Source organism: Macaca thibetana, chromosome 11 (assembly GCF_024542745.1).
Source record: "Macaca thibetana thibetana isolate TM-01 chromosome 11, ASM2454274v1, whole genome shotgun sequence".
Lineage (NCBI taxonomy): Eukaryota > Metazoa > Chordata > Mammalia > Primates > Cercopithecidae > Macaca > Macaca thibetana.
In genome coordinates, this window is record NC_065588.1 from 26,885,920 (window position 1) to 26,913,793 (window position 27,874).

The 27,874-nt window shown below is 39.0% G+C and overlaps 2 protein-coding genes across 21 annotated transcripts in view; one reads left to right on the plus strand and one right to left on the minus strand.

The window, feature by feature from the left end:
• The window catches only part of MED21 (mediator complex subunit 21), a 1,150,573-nt gene that overhangs the window by 874,953 nt on the left and 247,746 nt on the right, over positions 1–27,874 (plus strand). The gene's annotated exons all lie outside the window — the stretch shown is intronic.
• ITPR2 (inositol 1,4,5-trisphosphate receptor type 2) overlaps positions 1–27,874 on the minus strand; it is a 495,967-nt gene that overhangs the window by 437,004 nt on the left and 31,089 nt on the right. Inside the window, exon 2 of the mRNA XM_050746648.1 lies at positions 16,308–16,378. Within this exon, the coding sequence (XP_050602605.1) occupies positions 16,308–16,378 (71 nt within the window). The remainder of the gene's footprint in view (positions 1–16,307; positions 16,379–27,874) is intronic.

A 27,874-nucleotide genomic window follows, 5' to 3' on the forward strand; every position in this document is an offset into this window, starting at 1 on the left:
CAATCCTGCGGTAAACATCTCATCTCATATGTTTCTTAACATATGTTTGATTCAACGTTATTTATACTTATCAAGTCAATCATTGACAAATATCCTGCTATAAGCTCAGTGGTAGGGATACAATGTGGGCCCTCAGAAAGCTCACAGAAAATAGGCTTTCTCTTGCTCCCTTATTTCATGCTGCCTCCTTGGTATACCCGCTGATTTCCTGATTTCTAATTACTTTCCCTGACCATGGTTCTTACCTAATCCTTGCCTATCTACTGCTTTTAACATGCTTTTTCCCTATAGCTGAACTAAGCTTATGGATATCTAATGTAGATGACAGGTTGATGTGTGCAGCAAACCACTATGGCACATGTATACCTATGTAATACTGCACATTCTGCACATGTATCCCAGAACTTAAAGTATTAAAAAAAAAAAAAACTCCTGTTTCCTGACTGTTCCTCTAGCAAGCATTTCTCAAACTTTTTGGTGACAGGACCCCTTCGCACTCTTAAAAATTATTAAGGACCCATATCTGGGTATTTAATTATGCAGATATAATCAGAGTTCAAGTTGCATAACTGTGAGGCTTCCTACAACAATTTGTAACTGCACTTGTGTTTCATGCAGCCTGTCTAAATAGAAACAGAAGGACAAATGTCCACAGCCCTATTTCTAAACAGAGCTGAAGCAAGGACAAATGTCCACAGTCCAATTTCTAAACAGACCTGAAGCTTCTGCTCTTTCAAAAATGCTAGTAAAAACCATTTTTAGGGTTCTTCCAAGATAGGACACTCTCTAGGTAAGCGTATTATCCTCCAGTTCTTCATGGCCCTTCAGAGTCTCTGTAAGTTTGACCACCTCCAAGTCATCCAGTAGAACACACACACACACACACACACACACACACACACACACCCAATCTCAGTCATATAGTAAACATTACAGAAGCACCAGGACTCAGTGGGTTCCTGGGGAGCCATCACTTTCATCTTCAGGCCATAAGTCTCTCTTACAGGGGTGCCAGCTAAAGGGCAAGCAAGGCTCCAGGAGAACAAGGGTGAGTCAGTGGTGCCTTGCCAACTGAGACTTGATCTCTATTCATGTGGGCTGCTCTATTGGGTTATTATCCACCTTATTCTTTAAAAGACAATTTCTAAACCACTTCCAAGCACTTGTAAAACAAACACTGCCACCCACCAGCAATGTTTGCTTTATTCTGAAATTGCCGTATTTACCTTGAAAACCACAAACTGTAAACAAGGGCACCTGTTCAGAGAAGATCTTCAAACTGCTCACTCACTAAATCAACACCTGGGAAGGAAAGGCAGTTGACTTGGGCTTGAATACACAGTGTACAAATCAATCTTTTATCTAAAACTCTTGGTGGTAGCTTGAATAAGTTAATGATTATTAAGATTATGGAGCAACACAGAGACTTCCATAAACAAAATATAACTTTTGTTAATCTGTTTAATACTCCGAAGAGAGAAAAACAAGTAAGGCCCACCTACCAATATTAATATTAATATTAATGCACACATATTTCCACATAAAATAATAAATATGTATATAATACCCTCCTTCTCAGTGGAGACACTTTATACTACAGAATAGGTAAAAAGGGAACTGATTTGATATTTTAATATGCCTAATACATGACACAAGAGAAGAGCGGATGGGGGAATGGTTTACTTAAAAACAGCTATATTTAATTGATGAAAAGTATTTTGAGTGAGCCAAAGTTTCATTTCCACAAACAGTCCATGCTTCTCACCACAGCTGTTCCTAGAAATACATTATCAAAAGAATGCATTTTCCAAGGGAAATTCTATTGGTGTAACATGATTGGGAATAACTTCCTAAAGAATACAAACTTAATAATGAATATAGCATAGATAGAAATACTCTAATCCTATAACCTCCACATCATTTAGGAGAGCAACATCCCATAAAAATGATTAAAATGTACTCTGTTGTACTGTTATAAGGATCATCCTTTTCTCCAAAAGTAGATCTGTATCATATAAATATCTGAAGACTTCACCAAGGACCTTCCTATATGGGTTGAGAGAGGCAAGGATTGAATAAATAAGGTCTTTCTCCATCTTCCCACACAGCCAGCCTTAGAGGTGAAAAAAGTCACAGAACTGTAGACTGGGGAGGCTTATTCTTTTTTCAGTGAAGTCAAGGGGTATTTCTGGGTCAACTGAGCTTCTAACTACCCCCACAAACTGGTCATGCTATTTCATACCTCTGTGCCTCAGCCAGAAATGCCTCTTTCTCCATCATCCCCTCCTCTCTGCCTGGTTAACAACTGGTCATTCTTCCTCTGAATTCCAAAGCCAATCACAATTCTCTTCTCTGTTTCTACAGTCTCTTGGGTTTAAAGACAGTATAGTTGGTAGTTAAGTGTCTAGATTTCAATCACAACTTTGCTTTCTTCCTCCTAGATGTATGACAAGGAACAAGTTACTTAACTTCTCTGTGCCTCAGCTTCCTCATCTATAAAATGAGATATGATAGAGAATGTTACTCCTCCTCCCACCCTATATCCATTCTTTTCTTCCTTTAGGTAGTTTTAGGTTGGCACATGACCAGTCCACTAACCACCATGTTCCTCAGGCTCCTTGCAGCAACAGGGAGTCAAGTTTATTAGTTTCCTGTGACTGCCACAACAAATCAACACAAAATCGGTGGCTTAAAACAACAGCAATTGACACTCTCATAGTTCTAGAAGCCAAAAGTCTAAAGTCAAGGTGTACACTGAGCCATGTTCCCTCTGAAGGCTCTAGGAGAAAATTCTCATTTGCCTCTTCCAGCTTCTGGTGGCTCGAAGGCCTCCTCAGCTTATGGCAGCAAAAGTCCTTTTCTCACTGTGTCTTTATGTGGTCTTCTGTGTGTGCCTTTTATTCGTATGTCTTGTACAAGGATATATAAGATGTAGAATCCACCTGGGCAATCCAAGCTGATCTCATCTCAAGATGCTTAATTTAATTTCCATAGACCATTCTTCCTAATAACATCACACTTATAGTGCCCAGATATTATATAAAAAGACGTTATACATAAAGACATGGACATATAGTTTGCAGGGCCACCATTCGATTCAATAAGCTACATGACTACAAGATATGAGTGAGAGTAATTTATAAAATTCCGGGAGCCCTCCTGAAGGAAGAATCTACTTTCCTTGTATTCCCTTTACCCCCTGTCTACCAACTAGGAAATGCTGACTACTGGAACAACCTTGGAAGCCACGTGCTGAGAATGACAGAGTTGCCAAGATGGTCCTGGACCACTCACCTAGGGACTATTAGATGAAAGAGAAATATATTTCTACTACATATAGAAGTCATTGTGGGTTGTTTATTTTTTTTTTGTTTGTTTGTTGTGTTTTTGTTTTTGTTTTTTTAGAGTCTCGCTCTGTCACCCAGGTTGGAGTGCAGTGGTGCGATCTCAGCTCACTGCAAGCTCCGCCTCCCAGGTTCACGCCATTCTCCTGCCTCAGCCTCCTGAGTAGGTGGGACTAGAGGTGCCCACCACCACACCCGGCTAACTTTTTGTATTTTTTAGTAGAGACAGGGTTTCACCGTGTTAGCCAGGATGGTCTCAATCTCCTGACCTCATGATCCTCCTGCTCGGCCTCCCAAAGTGCTGGGATTATAGGCGTGAGCCACTGCGCCCAGACTGCTTGTTTGTTTTTTGGGCTTTGGGGGCATTTATGTCACAGCACTTTAATACATGGAGATAATATTTAATAATAATATATACCTCATATTGCTGCAAAAGATTAAATGCATTAATAGAATATAAAGCAGCTGGAACATTACCTGACATGTAGTAAGAACTAAATAAATATTAGTTATTTATAGCAGTGGTACCCTTGTCACATTTAGTTGTCATTGATTTACTGTGTAACACCTGCAGAAGGTCGAATGGATTAGGACAAAGGCTTGGCACTTTCATCTCAGTATTATACTCAAAAGAATACTAACCATTCCATTACTGTTTAAAGAAGAAATGCAACCAAACTTGGCACACCAAACATCATCCTAGGAACTAATTTCTCATAAAGATGCGTATTGGGCCCAAAAAATCTACCTGTCCTTCCCCACAGGCACAAATCTTTCAGGCCAAATGCCATCTTAATTAAGAAGCTTTCCTCATCACTCGAAACAGGAAATTAAAATCTTCATCCTCCCACAACACGTCATTGTATCTTTTTATTTAGCCCTTATCACTTTCTACCTTGTGTTATATTACATATATGTATCTTATCTTCCTCATTAGATTATAAATTCCTTGAGAGCAGCATTCGTTTCTGACTCGTCTGAGCTGTAGTAACTACTTCATACACTGCACTGCACATGGTGTATATTCCATAAATCTGCTACATGTATCCAAGATCTTTTTTCTTTTTTTTTTTTTTTACTTTAAGTTCTGGGATACATGTGGAGAACGTGCAGGTTTGTTATATAGATGTACATGTGCCATGGTGGTGTGCTGCACCTATTGACCCGTCATCTACGTTTTAAGCCCCGCATGCATTAGGTACTTGTCCTAATAGTCTCCTTTCCCTTGTCCACCACCCCCAAAGAGGCCCCGGTATGTGATTTTCCCCTCCCTGTGTCCATGTGTTCTCATTGTTCAACTCCCACTTATGAGTGAGAACATGCGGAGTTTGGTTTTCTGTTCCTGTGTTAGTTTGCTGAGAATGATGGCTTCCAGCTTCATCCATTCCCTGGAAAGGACATGAACTCATGCTTTTTTATGGCTGCCCAAGATCTTACAGTGTTGAAAAACAAGCCTACCTTCCCACCTACCACCTATGTGACTTAAGCATGCTGCTTCTCTAAAGTGTGGTTTCCACATTTGTAAAACAAGGCTATTCAGGATTAAGTAGGCTAATACGGAGAAAGGCCGTTATAAGTACTCAAAGTTAAGAATTTTAATATTTAGGACTTTCTATTCTTGAATAGTCTTGGCTGTTAAAATACTCACAGAAAAAAAAAAGATATTTATTCAGCACTCACTAAGAATTTAGACACGCAACTCACTTCATATACACCACGGGAAGGGAGATTTTTACACATGAGCCTGCAGCTCAGGAAAATTAACCCCAGGACACAGGATGGGTAAGTGAGGGAACTGGAGAGCTGTTCTTACCCCACTACACCACATGCACCACGATTGTTCCTTTTCTGCCCATCAGTTCCTATTCTGAAGGGAGAGAACCGAATCTCACAATTAAAGCCACAAATCACTCAAAATTCACACATTGTTCATAACTCAGAGACACAATTAATTGTGTGAGTGCTGCCTTAAACAGTGGTTCATGAGACTTCCAAAACAGTCCTACTATCACTCAGAACCACAGCAACTTCCCTCTTCCCAATACGGAGACTAATTTAAAGCATAAGCACTTTTACAATCCTGACTAGCTTTGACAGGAGAGGCAAAGAGGCAAAGCAATGTGTTCTCATTTCATCCTTTGGCCCTTCTCCGAAACCTCATGGAGGAGAATAAACTTATTATCCAATTTCCACTGCCACTTAAGAGTTTAATAATATGGCATTAGCAGTAAGGGTTATAAACAGGATGACTCACCACAAACACACAGGATAAACATAGCAACAACATTCAACTGGAGAGTTTTAATGATTTTTTTTTTCTTTTAGTATAAAGCATGTAACTACTGACTTGGAAATCCACTGCAATTTTCTGAACTTCTTTGAGTAGCGGCAAATTACAAACTACTAAAAACATCTTCAATTAATACATGGAGAAGTTTTTGTCTTCTGTTATTTACACTAAAGATTTGTTAGAATCCACCTGTGAACTTAAATCTAAAGGTGTAGAATTTAAGACTATAACAAACTAATAGGTCTACACCTTGCTTTAACATAAAACAACTAGTCAAACAACTATGTTACATGCTGGATAGTGGAAAGACACTGAAAAAGCATCTGGAGACAGAACTGAAACTATATTGCCTTTAAAAATTATAGTTCTTAGCCTGGGTGTGGTGGCTCATGCCTCTAATTCCAGCACTTTGGAAGGCTGAGGTGAAAGGATCATTTGAGGCCAGGAGTTCGAAACCAGCCTGGTCAACATAGTGAAACCTTGTTTATAGAAAAATTAATTAATTAATTAATTCTTTTCTAGAACTTTATTCATTAATTCAAAAAAAATTAAGTCAGCACCAACAATATGCTAAACACTGTGCTTGATCTTGGTGACTGAGCAGAGCACAAGGCTAACACAGTCCTGACCCTCATATAGTTTACAGTCTAATCACAGGTCTTTCAGTTAAAGAAACAGATAAAATTCTGACGATCCACAAGAATGTGAACATGCGTCCTCAGACCCAAGTTCACCAACAAGTGTAGTAGATAATTTCCAACATGCGAACAGCTTCCCATCTCAACTTCCTAGATCTCTCTTTTTCTCTGCATGAGAGTCTCCCTGCCACATGGAGAAACAGTATGAACAGTGCAGAAGCGTATTATGGAACGAAATGACAACACCCTCTGGTGCAAACCAAAACCTTTGATGGATGGAAGTTGGCCCCAGCCTTCCTGTCCTTGGGTAGGAGGTTCTAAGGCATGTTCTGCATGGATTCCCAGAGGCCCCGTGGGACTGAACTTCAGTTGCTTCCACCAGGATTGAGCTTCACTAATGCACACCATCTTGCCTTTCCTTCCTTTCACCCCATTCTCCCCCAAGTCCTCATCTGTGCTTCCTGGGATCACCTCCCAAATAGATTACCTCTACCAAGTCTTCCAGGGTCTGATCCACAGGTACCCCAACTTATACTATCCAATCTATTTCTCCTCAGATATATTCAATAACACCAGAATAACATGAAATGAGATTATCACAATACGTACCTTTTATTAACTTTACAAATTTCAAGATGTCATGAGGTTGGGAATTAGAATAAATAATTTGAATGAGAGTTAAGATTTTAAAAAAAAGAATAAAACATAAGTTTATTAGGCTAAAACAAACCTAGAACAATGAACCAATGCAACAAGGTGAAAAGTAACAGGTTCTCCACTTGATTCCAAAGAACCAATCACACAGCACAGGGGGAACGAAACAGAATCCAGAGATGCAAATGAAAAAGCATCAGGAGTCTGAGTTGACTAAAAGCAAAGGAGAGTCAGGGACTCTGGCCCAAGATTCTTGGGCCAAGATTCTTGGGCTGTGTGATGGTTAATATTAAGTGTCAACTTGACTGGATTGAAGGATGCAAAGTATTGATCTTGGGTATGTCTGTGAGGGTGTTGCCAAAGGAGATTAACATTTGAGTCAGTGGGCTGGGAAAAGCAGATCCACCCTTAATCTGGGCGGGCATCATCTAATCAGCTGCCAGCATGGCCAGAATATAAAGCAGGTAGAAAAACCTGAAAAGGCTAGACTGGATTAGCCTCCCAGCCTACATCTTTCTCCTATGCTGGATGCTTCTTCAGCTTTGGGACTCGGACTGGCTCCCTTGCTCCTCGGCTTGCTGTGGCCTATTGCGGGACCCTGTGATCGTGAGTCAATACTACTTAATAAACTCCCCTCTACATATATATACATATGAGATATGAGTGAGAGTAATTTATAAAATTCCAGGATATATATATATATCCTATTAGTTCTGTCCCGCTACAGAACCCTGACTAATACAGATTTTGGTACCAGGAGTGATTCTAGAGGAACAGAATATTAAGGATGGAGTTCTTTCATTGGTTTTGGGGTTTCTGGAGCTGGCTGCTTAACATGATTAGACCCAAAAATGCTAAGGATTCTACTTCTAATAGTATGGAGAACACTGATAGTCCTTAGCGTGAACTGTTTAGAGAATTATGCAAAATAAATGCATTTGACACTCCTGACTCACCACTCATGAGAAGCAAGGAATTTAGTGACTCTATACATAATACCTTTGATCATATGTAGAGAACCAAGGAACCTAATGAAGTTGGTTGGTTGCTCCTAAGTTCACTGGACAAAGTGATGAAAGAAAATAAGGAACTCAGGGATTCTAACTCCTGGCTTCAGAAGCAGCTACTGAGCCTCAAATCTGCTAAGATTGTCCTGAGTAAGAGTCTTATCTCCTGTAGAGAAAGAGCTGAAACTGTAGAAAAATAAGACACAAGCTCTTATCATGCAAGTGGCTGACCTGCAACAAAAAGTGCATGCACAGCCTTGCCAGGTGTCTACTGCTAAAGTGAGGGCGTTGACTGGAAAAGAACGGGACCCTGCAACTAGGAATGGGGATGTGTGGGAGGACCCTGATGAAGCTGGGGACACTGAGCTTGTAAACTCTGATGAACCATGTTTGCCAGAAGAAACATCTTCCCCATCCCCAGTAGTGGCAACATCCCCTCCCCAACTCATGTTACCACCAGCCTTTCCATGTTTGTCTGAGTTGATAAACCCTGCACTGCCTGAAGCAACAGTGAAGGCTCCCCTGAGGCAGTTGCCAGGCAAGATAATGTAGATTCTCCTCAGGAGCCATCCTCAACACCCCTGTTTGCTTCTAAACCTATAACTAGACTAAAGTCCTAGCAGGCCCCTAGAGTTGAGGTTCAGAGTGAGACCCATGAGGAGGTGCACTACACTCGAAAAGAATTGCTTGAGTTTTCTAATTTATATTAGCAGAAATCTGGAGAAAATACATGGGAATAGATATTAAGGGTATGGAATAATGGTGGAAGGAACACAGAGTTGGATCAGGCTGAATTTATTGATTTGAGCCCACCAAGTAGGGACTCTGCATTTAATGTTGCAGCTCAGGGCAGAGGTTTGTCCTTAAATAGACACTTACTCCAGATATGAGTTTGCCTATCCTGCACACAATGCTTCTGCCAAGACTACCATCTGTGGACTCACGGAAGGCCTTATCTACCATCATGGTATTCCACGCAGCATTGCCACTGACCAAGGCACTCACTTTACAGCTAAAGAAGTGCAACAGTGGGCTCATGCTCATGGAATTTACTGGTCTTACTATGTTCCCCATCATCCTGAAGCAGCTGGGTTGACAGAACAGTGGAATGGCCTTTTGAAGTCATAATTACAATGCCAACTAGGTGACAATACTTTGCAGGGTTGGGGCAAAGTTCTCCAGAAAGCTGTATATGTTCCGAATCAGCCTCCAATATATGGTACTATTTCTCTCATAGCCAGGATTCACGGGTCCAGGAATCAAGGGGTAGAAATGGAAGAGGCACCACTCACTACCACCCACAGTGATCCACTAACAAAATTTTTGCTTTCTGTTCATTCGAATATTATGTTCTGCTGGCCTAGAGGTCTTAGCTCCAGAGGAAGGAACACTGCCACCAGGGCACACAGCAACAATTCCATTAAACTGGAAGTTAAGATTGCCACCTGGACACTTTGGGTTCCTCTTACCTTTAAATCAACAGGCTAAGAAGGGAGTTATAGTGTTAGCTGGGGTGACTGACCAAGGCTATCAAGATGAAATCAGTCTACTACTCCACAATGGAAGTAAGGAAGAGTATGCAGGAAATACAGGAGATCCCTTGGGGCATCTCTTAGTATTACCATGCCCTGTGATTAAGGTCAATGAGAAACTACAACAGCCCAATTCAGGCAGGATTACAAATGGCCCAGACCCTTCAGGAATGAAGGTTTGGGTCACTTCACCAGGGAAAAACCACGACCTGCTGAGGTGCTTGCTGAAGGTAAAAGGAATACAGAATGGGTTGTAGAAGAAGGTAGTCATTAGTACCAGTTATGACCACATGATTAGTTGCAAAAATTAGGACTGTAATTGCCATGATTATTTCCTCCTCCTTTTGCTAAAAACATATTTTTAGCATGTACATATATGTATAAACTTGTACTAAGAAAATATCTTCATTTTATTCTCTTTTTCGTTTATTATGTGGCATAAGATTTATTGACTTTACATCAGCATTTAAGTATTGTTAACTTTATGTAATAGTATTTGGGTCGGGGATTGGTGCATTTCCAGTTGTACAAAGGATAGTTGCGCCATATCAGGCATAATTATGACCTTATTACTGTCTTTATTTGAAGATTATGTATGATCTCAGGAGATGTTTATGAGTTCAAGTTGACAAGGGGTGGACTTGTGATGGTTAATACTGAGTGTCAACTTGATTGGATTAAAGTGATCAACTTGATTGCAAAGTATTGATCCTGGGTGTGTCTGTGAGGGTGCTGCCAAAGGAGATTAACATCTGAGTCAGTGGGCTAGGAAAGGCAGACCCACCCTTAATCTGGGTGGGCACCATCTAATCAGCTGCCAGCACGACCAGAATATAAAGCGGCAGAAAATTGTGAAAAGGCTGAACTGGCTTAGCCTCCCAGCCTACATCTTTCTCCTGTGCTGGATGCTTCCTGCCCTCAAAGTTCTTCAGCTTTGGGACTCGGACGGCCTATTGTGGGACCTTGTGATCACGTGAGTTAATACTACTTAAATATATATATATATACACACACATATATATATATACACACACAGAGAGAGAGAGAGAGAGAGAGAGATCCTATTAGTTCTTAACAGGTTCTTAATAAACTCATATATATAACATAAACTCTCCTTTATATCCTATTATCCTATTATACAGAATTATATCCCATTAGTTCTGCCCCTATTAGAGAACCCTGACTAAAGAGGCTGCAAATGTGGCATCCAAAAATGTGAGGAGTTCTCATTAGACAAAACTCAAATGCACTATGTTCAGTTCTTTCTACATGGCTCAGAATTAAATTGACAAACAGGAGCCTAACCATAAAACAAACAAAGTAGTATAATGAAGACAGAAAAATCCCTAAAGAATTTGTAGCTGGCAACAGTTAAAAGAACTAAAAAAAAAAAAAAAAAGTAAGACTAGAAGAAAAGAGTCACAGGAATATGGTCATTCTAAAGAAATACTTAAAGGGCTATTGTGTGGAAAAAGGATTAGATTCAATCCATCTGACTTTATAGGACTAACAGGTAGAATTTGTAGGTGGGACTAATTCAATAGATAGTATGGCACAGTGGTTAAAAACAAACAGTTCTAGAGTCATAGACCTTGGTTTAAGCCCCAGTCCTACCACTAAGGAGCTCAGCAACTTTAAGTTGGTTGCATAACTTCTTTTTACTTACTTTCTCCACTGCAAAATTAGGATAGCAATAATTTCTACTTCATATGATGACTAAATAATAATGCACGGGAAGCCTCAAGTACAGTGTAGCATGTATTACATATTCAATAAATCTTCGTTGATTTCAAATCTGAAATAGTTTCAGTCTTTGACAATAACAACTGAAAGTATTCTAACACCAAACCTGAAGAAATTCAATATAGCAATTGTTAAGCTGATGGAGCAAATATTTATCATGGGCTGAGCGTGGGGAATCACTCTGCTAGACAAGCTTGACATGTTCGACTCCATATAAAGTCAAAGCAACTGCCTAGCCAGAACACACTTTCGTTTATGCATGTGAGTGTGCAACCTCCATGAGCAGAGGCAAAATGTTAGGTCCAGCCTTCAAAAGGGCTTCCCTGAATTATTTGAAGAAAAGGAACTGAGTTAAAGCAGAGATTTTGCCCATTTTCCCCCAAGTCCCTAATTTTTACTACCTGCTTTAGTGTTCATTGCACAGCAAAGAAATTCTCTATATTAGTTCCAATTCCTGAAGCATTCTGACTTATTACTTCAAAATGACTGATTGTTGTTTGCTACAAGTGGCCCCAAGGTAGGCGTGGTACATTATTAAATAGGTAAGTGACAAATGATCGGAGAATCTCAGAACTGGAAATTTCAAGACCAAATGGCCCAACACTGGGAAATACCTAATCAACCAGGAGAAGGGGCTGTCTTCTCTTCCCTCCATCCTCCAGGAAATGGTCCCTGGGTTCTCCACTACTTCCATCTTTTATCACCCTGATGGTAAGAGAAGGACATAAACCTCTCTTTAAGTTGATTTAAGTTGACTTCTCCTAAAAGAAATGGCACATACATAAATACGCAGACTTTTAGAAAAATAATACTAAGAAGAGTTTTCTAGAGAAGGGGGAGAAGGGTGGAAAGGAACAGGAAAAAGCAAAAGAACATAAAATCAAAAATTAAAATAACTGCCTTTATTAAAGGGAAGAGGATTAAAGTGTACATCAAAAAATAAGACCTGTGATGAACTCTGTTGGTATTATATGCCCTCTGGTATGATGCAGAGAGAAGAGCGCATAACCACTGTGGTAGTCTCAAAATTTTAACTCCAGTCCAACCATGACAAAAGCGTCAGACAGACACACAAGGCACATTCTATAAAATACCTAGCTAGTACTCTTCAAAAGTATCAAGATCATGAAAAACCAGGGAAGACTAAGACCGGGTCACAGAATAGAGCAGACTAAGGAGACACAATGACTAAATGCAACACAGGATCATGGATGGGATCAGGAACAGGAAAAGGACTTTAGTGGAAAAGCTGGTGAAATACGACTAAAGTCTGGAAATGCAGTCAGTAGTGATGTACAAATGGTAAATTCTTAGTTTAGACTAATGTCCCCAGTGAGATGCAAATAACAGGGGAAACAGAGTGGAAGAGAACTCTCTGTACGTTTTCACAGCTCTTCGGTACAGCTACATATATTCCAATGTTTACAGTTTCTCTTAAAAATGCAGAATATTTGATCATTAAAGAAATGTTACTCACATAAGAAAAAGCTACTATGTTTCTGTTAATATCAATCTATTGCATGGTTTCTACACAAAAATGGCTGTCCACCAGGTTTGAAATAACCCTTTGGAAATTGTTTATTTGGTAAAACTTAGTTCACAAGTGAGGTAATGCGACACAGTCAAAAGAACATTTCACTGTGGAACTTGGTTGCCACAGTCAAAAAAATTGGAGTTGTACTAGATTTACTTTTAATTGCCTACTGGCTCTAAAATGTTATGATTCGCTTGAACAAATTATAGCATGAGTATGAAAAACAAAAATCTTTTAAAATTAATTTGAGAATATCATGTGTCTGGCTGAGGCAAGAGGAACTGAGGTACAGCTGAACTGTTGATATGCTATTGTTTCTTCACCTTATCTAAAAAGTAACAATAAGGGAGGGTGCTCAGGAAACTTGGCAGGGGAGTCTGGAAATGCTGGGATGGTGATTCTGGGAGGCAAATCTATGAAACAGCAATGGCTTTTAAAGCCAAAAAAAAAAAAAAATGGGGGAAATATATTCATGCAGAGAATGGCCTAAGGCAAGAGCCATAACGACAAGCTATGCAAAAGGATGAGGCATTTGGTCAGGCACTGTCTGCTCCTTACTGTTAAGAAGTCCAGGGCAGAGGCAAGCCCTGTTCAGGGAATTCTTTGAGAATCCAGCTGCATAAACAATGCATCATGGAAGAAAGGCTGGGGCTTTAAGATAAGAGAGAACCCTGAGTTCCCAATAGGAAAGAACCCTCCTTTTCCAATGATGAGTGTAGTAAGATAAATGGTTTAATCTAACACTGGAGGTAGAAAATGAGAGTAAACCAGCAAGGATAATGACCTCAATGACTGGATTACAGGAAAAGCCAGCCTTTCACCAGAAGGATGGAGTGTCTGAAAAAGTGATTCATGCTCTGAACCAGTGCCCAGTGAATAATATGAGACCAAGTATCTGCATATAATTACCTAGTGGGTACAGAGCTGTTATCCCAGGTTCCCTTAAACACTCTAAAATAATCTTTGCAAATTTAAAACAATTCACTTCACTGTGGATTGAAAGAGGAAAAGAAAGGCACCCATGAAGCGTAAATGTTTGTCTTTGAAAGATTAATTCTCCCTGACCAACAGAGGAGCAAGGCTGCCCAGGCTCACGCCTGTGAAATGTGGGCACCCCTGGAAACCAAGTTTTATCACATGATCCCAGAAAAAATTTGGGTGTCTCATCCAAAAGTACCTAATGGCTATTTTGAGGGATACAGACTATGGGCAGAGCACTATGCCTGGAAAACACAAAAAGAAGTAAATAAAATCCTGCTCTTGGAGAGGCAATAATGTAAGGGTTGAGTCAAATATGCTTAATAGAAATGCATTATGCTTTTCTATCATAAGGTAACTATCCTTTATTTATTTATTTATTTATTTATTTTTGAGATGGAGTTTCGCTTTTGTTGCCCAGGCTGGAGTGCAGTGGCGCGATCTCGGCTCACTGCAACCTCTGCCTCCTAGGTTCAAGTGATTCTCCTGCCTCAGCCTCCTGAGTAGCTGGGATTACAGGCATGAGCCACCACGCCCAGCTAATTTTGCATTTTTAGTAGAGATAGGGTTTTTCCATGTTGGTCAGGCTGGTCTCGAACTCCCGACCTCAGGCGATCCACCCGCCTCGGCCTCCCAAAGTGCTGAGATTACAGGTGTGAGCCACCGTGCCCGGCCCATTTGTATAATGACTTAAAATGCTTTTATATTTATTCTCTGGAAATATTTCAAGGCTCATAAAACCTTGTGTGGTAGTCATTGTTCTTGTTATTAACCACTTCTACTCCCATTAGCCAATGACAGAGGTCCTCTGAGGCTCAAAGCAGGCAAGTGACCTACTTAAAATGACACAGCCAGCAAGCAGTACAGTCAAAACCTGAACCTCATGCTTTTTCCTGCTACAAATACAGATTTGTTGTCCCAGTTTGCTTTTAGAATTTTTCTTTGTCTTTAATACCCTACAGTTCACCAAAGACTGTCTAGCGGTAGATGTGGTTGTATTTACCATCACTGCTCTGAACTCAATGTGCCTCTTCCACCTGGGGAAGAGTGTTTTTCCTCAGTTTAGCAAGTTCTCACCCACATTCCTTCACATATGGCCTCTATCCCAGTCTCCCTAGTCTTTCGTTCTAGAATTCAGTTAGATACTGTGGGAACTTCTCAGCCTATCCTCCAAGCTTTTCATGACTCATCCAAATTTTCCTTCTTTGTATCTCTCTGTGCTACATTCTGGGTAGTTTCCTCAGATCTCTCCTCCAGAGCCCTAATTCTCTCCTCATCTTTACATAATGTGCTAGCTCATTCTTTTCCGAATCTACCTTTATTCACACTATCTGTCCTTCCATTAGGGTTTCTCTACCCTCTTATCTTTTGGGTCATTTCACACACACTTCCTGCATTGTCTCTGGCAGGTTGTTCCTACATGTTACCCTCAAGGTAGCTTCATTCTAAGTCCATCCTCAGTGGAAACTGTTTACTGCAGGAAGACCTCACTTGCCCAGGGTTAGGAGAGTATCCCTACTGAGTGGTTTTGCAGATGTTTCCAATGGGCAGTTTGTCTTCCACATTCTGTCTTACGCAAATTTCTCTACTTGGGGAGACATCTGGATAAAGTGACCAATTTAACTCAAAGGACATTTTTTGTGCACGTCAGTTTCTCTGCAAGGATCTCAGTCTAGAGAAAATGAAATAAATAAAATATTCCCATAAGAGATAGTGTAAATAAAATGCCTATCCCAGAGAGTAAAACATGGTAAACATTAACCCAATGCTAATTGTCTCCCTTTTCCATTGCAGTAAGCAGCAATCTTCACTTGGGCTGGTGGCTCTGAGAATCCCTCCGTCTCTCTCCAGTTTTTAATCCTTTATTAAGGCCGTTTTTCACCATTATGAGAATGAATGGTTATACATTGTTCAAAATAAATGCTGTTTTAAAATTATTTTTATTATTATAAGTATGTATCAATTATGAAATTGATTTGGGCAAGCTTTTAATGACTAGTTTTAGCTTTCTGTGATTATAGATTCCATTAATCCTCCTTTTGTAAGAGTTGAGTTATAATCAATCTCTTACTAGGATCAGTTTCTCATTTGAGGAAATTATCAAGCTATTTCTAAAATTATACTTAGGGGTTCTAAGACAATTGTCAGTTATTACACACCATCAAAACTGCTATTTTAAAAAGTAAGCTAACACATCATTGCCACACTCCTGAGTTTACAAAGATAAATTAAAAAGCTAACAATGAAACACTATAACATTTATAATTGTCAGAGAAGTATATAAATAAATACTGTTCAGCTGCATTTACTGGCTTGACAAGTAGCCTTTCACAGTTAATTACCAAGATTTCCTTTTAACAGATAGACCATTGTCTGGCAAAACAAAAATTAAAACTATTCTTTCATTGCAAATCCCTCAATATGTAAAAGAAAAACAATGGAAAAATTGTTGAAAGAATTTTCAGTGAACATATTTATATCTGAAAGTTTCACATTGAATAAAGTTTTAACATTACTTACTTTGAGACACAAAAATAATCCTCCCTCTTAGCTCATACAATAAAAAATATATATATGTATTTCTTACCTCTGAACTTCTTGGGAGGGTTGGCAAGGTCCCCGGCCTCTGGGTGCACCACACATCTGTCATCCACTAACCTAGAAGGAAAAGCATGTTTACATTGTTAACATCCTTGTCATATTCATAAATCGTAGACTGCACATGGATATTGCATAAATATTTACCAAAAGTTTTAATACCTTTCTTCACTAAGTAATTTTTTAATAATCATGGGTCTGTAAAAAGATTTGGTTGTAGAGATATTAATTAAAGCCTGGTTTATGAAATTGAAACATAGGAAACATTGTTAAGTAGTAGGAAACTAGTTAGATAACTCATGACATGGAACACTGTGGAGCTGTTTAAAACTACATTAAACAAAATGCACTGGCCTGCAAAATGTTTACAGTGTGTTGTGAATGTAGTGGTAACCAATCAATAAGATACATGTATGCTTAAACACACACACATGCACTTCTACACATACATATATAAGAAATGGAACACAGCAAAATATTAAGAGTGGTCAGATTACCCACAGTTTTTATTTTCCTGTCTTTTTTTTTTTTTTTCCTGCGTGTACGTATGTTTTACAGGGAAGATGTAAGCTTATGAGATCAGGCTTCTGGAGTGCCCATAGAGTAGGTGGTTATGCCTTCCTGGCCTGCATTCAATCTCTGGCTTGGCCACTTCCTAGCTAGGTGACTTCAGGCCTCCTTCTTTATACCTAAACAATAAGGATAAAAATATCTACCTCACTGCATTGTTAGAAAGATTAAATGACTTAGTATTTTTAAAGTACCTAGTACGACTTCTGGCAGTTTCCATTCAATGGACAAATAAAATCAAGAACCTTGTGTCTTCACATATTCTCTGCTTCTAGAAGAGTGTCTGACACACTACAAGTGCTCAACAAATATAAGTCAGATGAATAAACTGCCTTTGTAGCCACAACATGTTTAATCTCTATTAAAATATTTATGAGAAGACAATTTGTAGGACAATTTCAAGACAGAGAAGCTGAATCTCTGAACTGAGAGCCAAGAGACATGAATCTCTTGCTCAAAGAGAAAGATCTGTTAACACCAGACTCACTAACGTTCATTTCTCCATCGGTTACGTGATGTGAATACCCAGGTTTTTCGCCAGAATATTGTGAGAATGCATGTTAATTAATTACATGTATATGAATCATTTAAAGGGAGATGTCCAAATTGCAACCTGGTAGTTTAAAAAAGAAAAAAAAAGAAGAAGAAGAAGTATTAACCAGACTCACTAGCATGCATCAACTCCACCATAGGAGTTGAACTAGGATGACTGACTTAATCAAAATGAAACTTTTGGTTCCTAGTTTATCTAGTTACTGGAAGCAGACACTTCCTAAATCAACAGATTTTTCTGTGGGATTCAATTTCCATAAAACAATATGCTGATTTGGTCAAGAAATACAGTTCTTTGATTTTTTTAATATATCCTTCATTCACACTGGTTTACTAAAATGTGGTTTTACAAGAGCTGCCAGGCATGCAAGAAATTCCTTTTAAGAGTCTCTAAAAACTGATTTATTAGAAACAGGAAGTCACATTGGGTCAAGAGAAAGCAAACCCAAACTTCCACAATGTCCAACTTCAGCCTGTAACATTGAATCTGAAAGGCTCCAATAGTTCTGAGAATATTACAACATAAGATGTAAATAAAAGGGCTGTGAGGGAAAGGTTGGCTTTTCTAATTGGTCAAGACATGTTAAGAATTCGAATACAATGGTCAAAACGGTCTTATTTAGAGCACATAAAAATTTGATAATGTAAAAATTACAAATGACACTGACATTCTATTCATTCCTTGTACCTGTGCATTCCCACAAAAACACAGACTCCTATGAATGTCACTGAGTCCCTGCCTGTGTGGACCAGCCATCAAGAAGAATGGGAACTGAAGCTATAAATCAGATGGCAGTGTATTTATGTGAACGCTAATATCTATCCTCAATTATCTGATAGCCCAGATAAAAGCATAATAACTAAGAATGACTTCAGTTCTAAAAATTGGTCCTATTCCTTACACAAAAACGTCTGTGAAAATCACAAAGGCAGTCATTTCATCCTGAAGACTCAAAGAATTGAAACTGAATTTGAAGAGAATGGAAGGAAGGAAAGGACACGAAGAAGCAAGGAGTCTAAATCTGTTACAAGACATACATGACACTGGCATTAAAAGTCAAACAGGATTTTAATGGTAGTTGGAATCCTTTTTGACTTTTAATGCCAAAATCCTAGAACAACTTCTACAATATCCCCAACAGCCTCTTCTTGAATACTTCCAAGGCCAATGTATTTACCATTTACCATCATTCTGACAGCACTAATATTAGAAATGTGTTTTATATGGAGGTGAAATAGTACCTTATCTTTCCCAGTACTTATCCCATTTTCTTCTATCTACTTGCCTAACTGTCTTGAGTCTTCCAATAAATTTTAAGCTCCATGAAGTCAGAGATTGAATCCATCTTGTTTATCATTATATCCTTGGCATCTACTAGAATGAAGTGCAATAGATACTAAATATATATTTGTTAAATAAATAAATGAGTCAGTGAATAAATGATGTCGGCTTCCCAACTAACTCTCCCTGTCTGTTCCCAGTTCTTTCTTCTGGAACTATATAGACTAAGTTTTCTTTTTCTGAGATGAGCAAACTGATTTCTCTCCAGTCCTTCCCCATGTGGATATTTACCAGGAGTTCAACATCCTTCATACACCCCAAGTGCCAGCATCCCCTCACCTGTGATCCTAGAGACTATCCACATGAGTCTAGATGCACCCCAACAAGGGCAGAGTACAGAAGACTATTACCTCCTTCTTTCTGATACTAAACTTACAGAAATGCATCCTACAATTTTAGTAGCTCCTGTGGCAGTTAAGGTTCCCCTCTGACTTTCATTGGGTTTACAGTAAACAATAATTCCAGGTCCTTTACATGTGTACCACTGATAAGCCAGGTTCTCCCACCCACCAGTAGGGCAGTTAACTTTTATAACCTAAGGACCAGAATTTACAACCAAACAGGGATAAATATAAAGACTGACCTTTGGTCCATGAGAAGAAAATCATCTGAAAAACATTGATCTATTCCATCCCTAGTTAACTCATTTAGACCATGTCATGATTTTGTCCATTTTAACCACTCATGATCAATGTTCCCCAAATTTGGCTGAATCATTTGGGGAGTTAAAAATAGTAAGGATAACCAAAAAAAAATCTTTCCTTTGTCCAGACCTATTAGAATAAAACTTTCTGGGGACAAGGACTGTGTGTTTTAACGCTCTTTAAATGGAGTAGGAGGATCTGCTCTGCACTCCTACAATACTCTAGGCCATCCTCTACCAATAGACTGTATCACAGTCCAGTATAACTTTATAATTTCATACATACATATATACACACACACACACACACACATATATATATATGCAACATCATTATAAGCTCCAAGAGAGTCAGCCCATTTCTGTCTTACTCACCATTATAGGGCTATCTTTAAGCATTATGCTTAAAATATAGATGGTGCTAAATAATTAATTGATGATTAAAGTGACATTTAAAATCAGTGATGCTATTTTTGATAGTTAACATAAACAATAAAATAACTAGAAGCAATAGGAGACGGAAGAGAGATTTGGAAATATTCCCTATGTAGGTATGTCCCAGAAAATTATCAAAAATGTCATATCCTGAAAAAGGCCAAAAGAGCCTGCTCTAAAAAACAATATCTCAGGTAGCATCTTTCAATCCAATCCCTCAGTGCACATCTTAATGGGCTACATTTATTTTTCTTAGAACTAACTAGTGATTTATAGCACTAGCCTAAAATTCTCAATTTTTCACTAAAACTCATCTAACATAAAACCCATTGTTTTTTCTACCTATTTTTCTCTTCATATGGTCATAACTGTAAATTATTTGTTCAAATTTACTTACAACAAAAAATCACTCAACGATTAGATCTTCGAAAGTATAAGGAAAATTTAATAGCTACTTTGATTTTATACATAAGTATGAATTTTGTAAATGTGAATGGAATTTTAACTGGACATAACAAGAGTCTTAAAAATTCTGTGAGAAGTATAACATCTACATGAAAAAGCTATGTTTATGCATTAAATTCAAGTCCACTGATACCTTGTTAAAAATAAAGTACACTATTAATTATTTTCACAAATGCCAACAGTCAAGAGAAAATGCATTGCTTTCTTATCTGATTTCTAGGTTTTTGTTGTTTAAGACACTCTGCTGGCCGGGCGCGGTGGCTCACGCCTGTAATCCCAGCACTCTGGGAGGCCGAGGCAGGCGGATCACGAAGTCAGGAGATCGAGACCATCCTGGCTAACCCGGTGAAACTCCATCTCTACTAAAAATACAAAAAATTAGCCGGGCGTGGTGGCGGGCGCCTGTAGTCGCAGCTACTGGGGAGGCTGAGGCAGGAGAATGGCGCGAATCCGGGAGGCAGAGCTTGCAGTGAGCGGAGATGGCGCCACTGCACTCCAGCCTGGGCGATGGAGTGAGATTCTGTCTCAAAAACAAAAAAAGACACTCTACTGCTGTCCATGTCCAGAAACATAACTGAAATCCATCCTTCCAACCTGGCTTCAATCTACAGAAATTACCTGAAATCCATCCTTTGAACACATCTTCAAGTTTCATTTCTTCATTGAAGCTATATTCCCCCTGATGGGAGAATCTTCTCTGAAATCTCATAGCAATTTTAGAGTATCTTCTAGTTTACAAGATATAAGTATGACATACACATTAGTCTTATCTTCCCAACCAAATAACAACTATAATCTATCAATCACTAACTGCATGCCAAGTACTGCTCTATATGTTTATAAACATAATTACTAATTTCAAAACAATTTTGCAAAATATTTTCTCTTGCAGATTAGAGAGATCAGATGATAATGGTGGAGATGACAGCTCATGAGCAAAGCTAAGATTTGGACCCAGATCTACAAGACCAAAGACGTGGCTCCCTCCTTCTGTTCTACCAGGCTGAACTTGTATTCTCTTATATATCCACATACTCTGCTTTCCAAGCATACATGCATGTTACAATAATGGAGATGTAGTAGACACTCCAATATTTTTTACTGAAATGCTAACTGACTTTCATTGATGTCTATTCCAGCTTTAACATCTCATAATTCCGTAATTCCATTTTTATAGTATCTAAAATTAGAAAGCACAATTGTATACTGAAGTATTTTATAAACATCATTAATTTGCATAATGCCTTCCTGATTTGTGCCATATCTAGAAACTCAACACCAAAACACATTAAGGTAAGGAAAGGATGAACTATTAAATGATGTTAGGATAATTAGTTGTCTATTTGGGGAAAAATGACACAATCCCTTCTTCACATAAAAAGTTAATACCACATGAATTAAAGTCTCAAATGTGATAAGTAAAGCTATAAAACATTTAGAATACATGGATGATGATATTTACGAACAGGAGAGTAGAAAAAATTATTTAAGCCAGACTAAATAAAAAGGATAAAATGTAAAAGACCAATAAGTTTGTCTACATTAAAAGTAAGACTTCCATCCACCCAAGGACAATATAAAGAGACAGAAGACTCACAAGGCCACTGCTATGCTTGTTCATTTGTACAAGCATATTATAAAAAAGGTGGTAGCATCCGGGCACAGAGGCTCAGGCCTGTAATCCCAGCACTTTGGGAGGCTGAGGTGGGCAGATCACCTGAGGTCAGGAGTTCGAGACCAGCATGGTCAATATGGCGAAACCCCATCACTACAAAAAATACAAAAATTAGCAGGGCATGGTGGCGCGCACCTGTAATCCCAGCTACTCTGGAGACTGAGGTGGGAGAATCGCTTGAACCCAGGAGGCGGAGGTTGCAGTGAGCCCAGATCACGGCCACTGCACTCCAGCTTGAGCAACAGAGTGAGACTCTGTTTCAAAAAAAAAAAAAAAGGTGGCAGTACACAAAATCAGTTCTGAAATGTGGTCTATGTTCCACTGTTGAAGCCATATACCGTGGCACAAGCTGCATCTGCCCAGAAGTAATCATATGTTTGTGCAAGAGAACAGCCTGTGCAGCCAACAGAGGCCTTTTTTCTCATTCATACAAAGAAGCCATAAATACTAACGGCATCCCTTAACACATAAGTTACAAACTAGGAGAAGACATTTGCTATAAACGTTTAGTATCAGAAATTTATAAGGAATGCCTAAGAATCAATAAGAAAAAGACAACCAAACAGAAAAATGCAAAATAACTCATGAACAAGCCTGAGGAAACACTAATATCTTTTAGAAGTCTGACAAAATGTTCAACTTCATTTGTAATCAGAAAAAAATTTAAGTCAAATTAAAATCTTACTACATATCCAACAAATTGGTAAAAAGTAAGGTAGGAAAAAATTTAAATGTTAGTAAGGTTTTGGATGAATGCAAATTTTCATTCACTGCCATAGGGAGTAGAAATTAGAAAAAGTACTTTGGAAAAAATGTGACATTTAAAAGTTGAACATGTGCTTGCCCTTCTATTCACCATTTGTATTTCTAGACACATATATGCTCTACAGAAATCTTACAAACTTGCATCTGAAGACATGTATGAACAAGAGTGTTCGAGGCAAAACTGTTTATGATAGCAACAACTGAAAAAAACACAATTTTCATCAATAGTAACATGGATAAAGAAGTTATGACTAGGTCGGGCGTGGTAGCTCACACCTGTAATCCCAGCACTTTGGAAGGCTGAGGCGGGCGGATTGCCTGAGGTCAGGAGTTCAAAACCAGTCTGGCCAACATGGTGAGACCCTGTCTCTATTAAAAATACAAAAAAAAAATTAGCTGGGCTTGGTGGCCTGCACCTGTAATCCCAGCTACTCAGAAGGCGGAGACAGGGGAATTGCTTGAACCAGGGAGGTGGAGGTTGCAGTGGGCTGAGATCGCACCACTGCCCTCCAGCCTGGGCGACAGAGACTCCGTCTCAAAAAAAAAAAAAAAAAAAAAAAAAGGTATGACTAAATGAATAATTTCATACAATAGATAACTACCAAAAAAATGAATAAATTGTACTGCATGCAATGACACTAAAAATCTCAAAAACATGAAGTTGAGCTTTAAAAAACTCAAGTCCAAAAATAATAAATGTTATATAATTCCATTGTATAGATGCATATATAGGCTATACTAAACAGCATATATTTTAGGAATACACACGGGGTATAAAAAATTAATGTATAAAATGTATGGCTATCAGATTTTTAAATAGATTTCTGAAAGAAAGCAAGTAATTCCTTTGTCTCCAGTCCCTCATTATTCCAACAGCTACAAAGAAAATGCCACATAACTGATAAAATATTAGTTGTATCTTTTCTCTGATGAAGCCATAAATGCTATTTCCGTCTGGCATACATTATAAAATCAGCATATTATTTTCCTGATGTTTGTTTACCATATATATCTGATCCATTTACCACTAAGTGATATAGTTCATTTCTAACAAAATGGCTCTGAAATGCATTTAAATAAAATGAATTTGGGGAAAAAGAGAAGGTGGGGCATCCACAACAGACATTACTAAAAGCTTTTACTAGAGAGGCGGTTAAGATGTGACCAGGTTCATAAGCATCATGGAATTATTTTTATTTTTATTTTTATTTTTATTTTGAGATGGAGTTTTGCTTTTGTTGCCCAGGCTGGAGTGCAACGACGCGATCTCGGCTCACTGCAACCTCTGCCTCCCAGGTTCACGTGACTCTCCTGTCTCACGCTCCCGAGTAGCTGGGATTACAGGCGCACGCCACCGTGCCCGGAAAATTTTTGTATTTTTAGTAGAGATTGGTCAGGCTGGTCTCGAACTCCTGACCTCAGGTGATCCGCCCACCTCGGCCTCCCAAAGTGCTGGGATTATAGGCGTGAGCCACTGTGCCCAGCAGAATTGTCTTTAAAAGAACTTTCAGAACTTTATCACAAATAACTTGATCCCCCAACACTGGGATTTTCACTCTGCTTGACTACATGAATTTCTCCCTCAGCTGCAATCTTCTGGCTTCTCACCTAAACTATCCCTCCACCCCACCAATCTACCACAGGCCCCCACAACTCTGGCACGTCATTCAACTCCCTCCTTCACCTGCATTTAGAAGCAGCAGTAGAAGAGAAGAAAAAAACCTGACTTCTCATCCTTGACCAGCTGTGTTTATGCTAGTTACTGAACCTCACTGTGCCGCATTTTTTAAATGGGGCAGCTGTGTTCCCACAAGTTCCTCGTATTTCTGTGGTTTCTTGTTTCTCTTCTCCTGTTTTGTGACTAGAGTTGGCTTATCATCCTTCACTAGCGCCCTCTGACATGTATCATAATTTATACACTGTAGTTTGAAAGTTTAAGTGTTTAGCATCTATTTTTTAGAAGCTTACAAATTATTTTATCATTACAAGCTAAATACTAGCACTAAGTGGTTTTGTTCCATTCATTCACCATCGTCTTAGAACACATTATTTTTAAAATGTAGTATCTTGCCATTTAGTAATATGTATATTTTTTAATTTAGCCAACACTCAAGTTGCCCAAATAAGAAGTCGATCCCAAGGATGTTAATTCATGTTTGTATGGTAATTAATTTTTCTCATAATCCAGAATAACTTAAGAAATGCAAGGTTCTACAAATGTCCAGTTTCCCACCTTACATCTCCTTACATAGGAGGTCCTATGGGCTCTCCTGTACAAGACCATAAATAATTCAAATCATGCTAAGAAGCAAGTAATTTCATTGCAAAACTTTCTGCCAAAATGTCTCTAACTTATAAATGCAAAACAGATGTAACATGCCACATTCACTCACAGCTACGCTCATATTTTGCCTGTCTATGATGACAAGAGGAGTTAAGTGCACGTTTGTTTGCCACTTGAAATGTGTGGTTTTCAATGGTTTTTAAAATTAAACAAATAAATTTAGCATTATCTCCTCTTTTAAGACATGTCTAATTTCAATAATGTTCTTGACTAACACATACTTTGGCTTAAACATTAAAAGTATGTTTAATTCCATATAAAAGTTTTTCAATCAAGCATAGGTTTGTTGCTGCCAATATTTCTAAAACTGGTTTCACTCAGAGTTAGAATTGTGCTTGCTCTTAGGTATTCAAAATATTCCCACTTATTTTTCCATGAAAGACATAATTAACCTATACCCACACATAAATTACAGCATAAACACTAAACTTTGAAGTACTACTAAAAATACTGGATGAATCCATAAATTCAAATTTTTTTTGATGAATGCTATCACCCTGACCAAATGATTGAACTATTAACTACCTTTTTAAAATATGGGTATCACATGACTACAAAGAGAATGCTGTTTCTGACATATTAATCTTTTTATAAAGCACTGCAGGGCCGGACGTGGTGGCTCACGCCTGTAATCCCAGCACTTTGGGAGGCCGAGGCAGGCGGATCACGAGGTCAAGAGATCGAGACCACGGTGAAACTCCGTCTCTACTAAAAATACAAAAAATTGGCTGGGCGCGGTGGTGGACACCTGTAGTCTCAGTTACTCAGGAGTCTGAGGCGGGAGAATGGCGGGAACCCGGCAGGCGGAGCTTGCAGTGAGCTGAGATCGCTTTGCCACTGCACTCCAGCCTGGGCGACAGAGCGAGACTTCGTCTCAATAATTTAAAAAAAAAAAAAAAAAAAGCACTGCAAGAAGCCATCATCTTGTGAAGCGATTATCTTCAGAGTATCAGTACTTTTGAAACTATGGGGAAAAGCAACTTAAAAAGTTACATACAACCTTTCAAAGAGAAACACATCCATCTGACAATGATTTCAGAGAGGATTTGCCTGTATATTTTGAAAGCTTACAGTCCTAATCCAGCCAAAGAAAAATAATCATAACTTTTTCTTCTGGGCTTCTCTTTCTCCATCTAATAACTTCCTTTTCTTGATCCTCTTGACCCTGCCTCCTCAACCTCTTTGAACCCAGTGTTACTGTAAGTCAGTTTGTGAAGCATTTTGTCCTAGCTTGTCCATTACAGTTCTCATGAAAGTCAAAGCATCTGCAAAGTACCTTTCTCAGAATATGAACAGGCATCTCTACCAGTTGAGGTCAATTATTTAGTGGTGGCTGAGCTGACCTTAACTACTACCAGTTCTCAACCACCTGCAAAGAGCCAGAAAATCATTGGTGCTAGTAAAAGTGACTCACTAGACAAGTTCAAGTCCAGATCTTTACCACCACCACACTGTCATTCCTATCTGAGTTTTCACCACCTGGTTGACACCAATTTGCAGGTGCTCTCGGGGGAAAAAGGGCCATAAAAATCAGAAACCCACCTAGTTTCACTCTCTTCTTCCAAGTACAGACACCTCCACCACCGCAGGTTTCTGTCTGCTTTTGGTCACTCTCGGTGACCTACACATAGTTGTTTTTTACATTTTGTCCAGAATTTACAGTTGTGATCAAGAAAAAACTTTCCGTTCAGAAAAAAAGACCAAAAAAAATTTTATACTTGATATACTACAGATTAAATTCAAAGAAATATGAACTCAAATATTTTTAAAATTACTAATAAGACAAGGAAACAAGTTACTATGCATGAGTCACCAAAAACAATAACAAATATTGTAATTATCAACTAAAAAAATATAAAATAACTATTATGAAATGTTTGAAGAAATGGAAGATAAATTTTATAAAAAGGGCAAGGAGGAAGAACACATCAAAAATGGTCAGATAGCTTGGCATGGTGGTACACCCCTGTAGTCTCAGCTACCTGGGAGGTTGAGGCAGGGGAATTGCTTGAGCCCAGGAGTTTGAGTTGAGCCTGGGTGACATAGCAAGACCCCATCGCCTTAAAAAATATGGCCAGATAGATTTAGTAAAGAATTCCTAGGAATGAAAAATAATTATTGAATAAGCAGGTGGATTGAAGACAGTAAATCAGACACAGCTAATTAATATGTTAGAAGAAAGGTTTTAATAATTACTTGGAATGAAGCAGAGGACAACAAGGATAGAGAAAATATGAAAGAAGTTTAGGATATTTAAAGCATTAGATGAGAAGGTTATCACACATATATAGTTAGCATCCATAGCCATTGTGGCTATGGATGGGTTCGCCTTGGGTGGAGGCCTGGAGCTTGCCCTGGCCTGCAACCTCCAAGTGGCAGCTTCCTCGAAAGTCACAGGACTGATTGAGAGACCACTCGAGGGCTCCTCCCAGGGACAGGAGGCACTCAGAGGCTGTCACGCTGCCTGGGGGTGACCCTGGTGAAGGAGCTCATCTTCACAGGCTGACAACTGAGTGGGCACTGGGGCTGGTGAATCACGCTGTGGCCCAAAACAAGGAGGGTGATGTCGCCTACCACTGGGGGCAAGCACTGGCCCAGGAGGTCCTGTCCCAGTCTCCCACTGCCATGCGGTTGGGCAACGTAGCCACTGACCAAGGCATGGACGTGGACACTGCATCAGGGATGGCCACTTAAGGGATATTTTATGCCCAGAACATTCCAACCTGGGACTGGCTGGAAACATGGCACAGAGAACCAACCCCCAA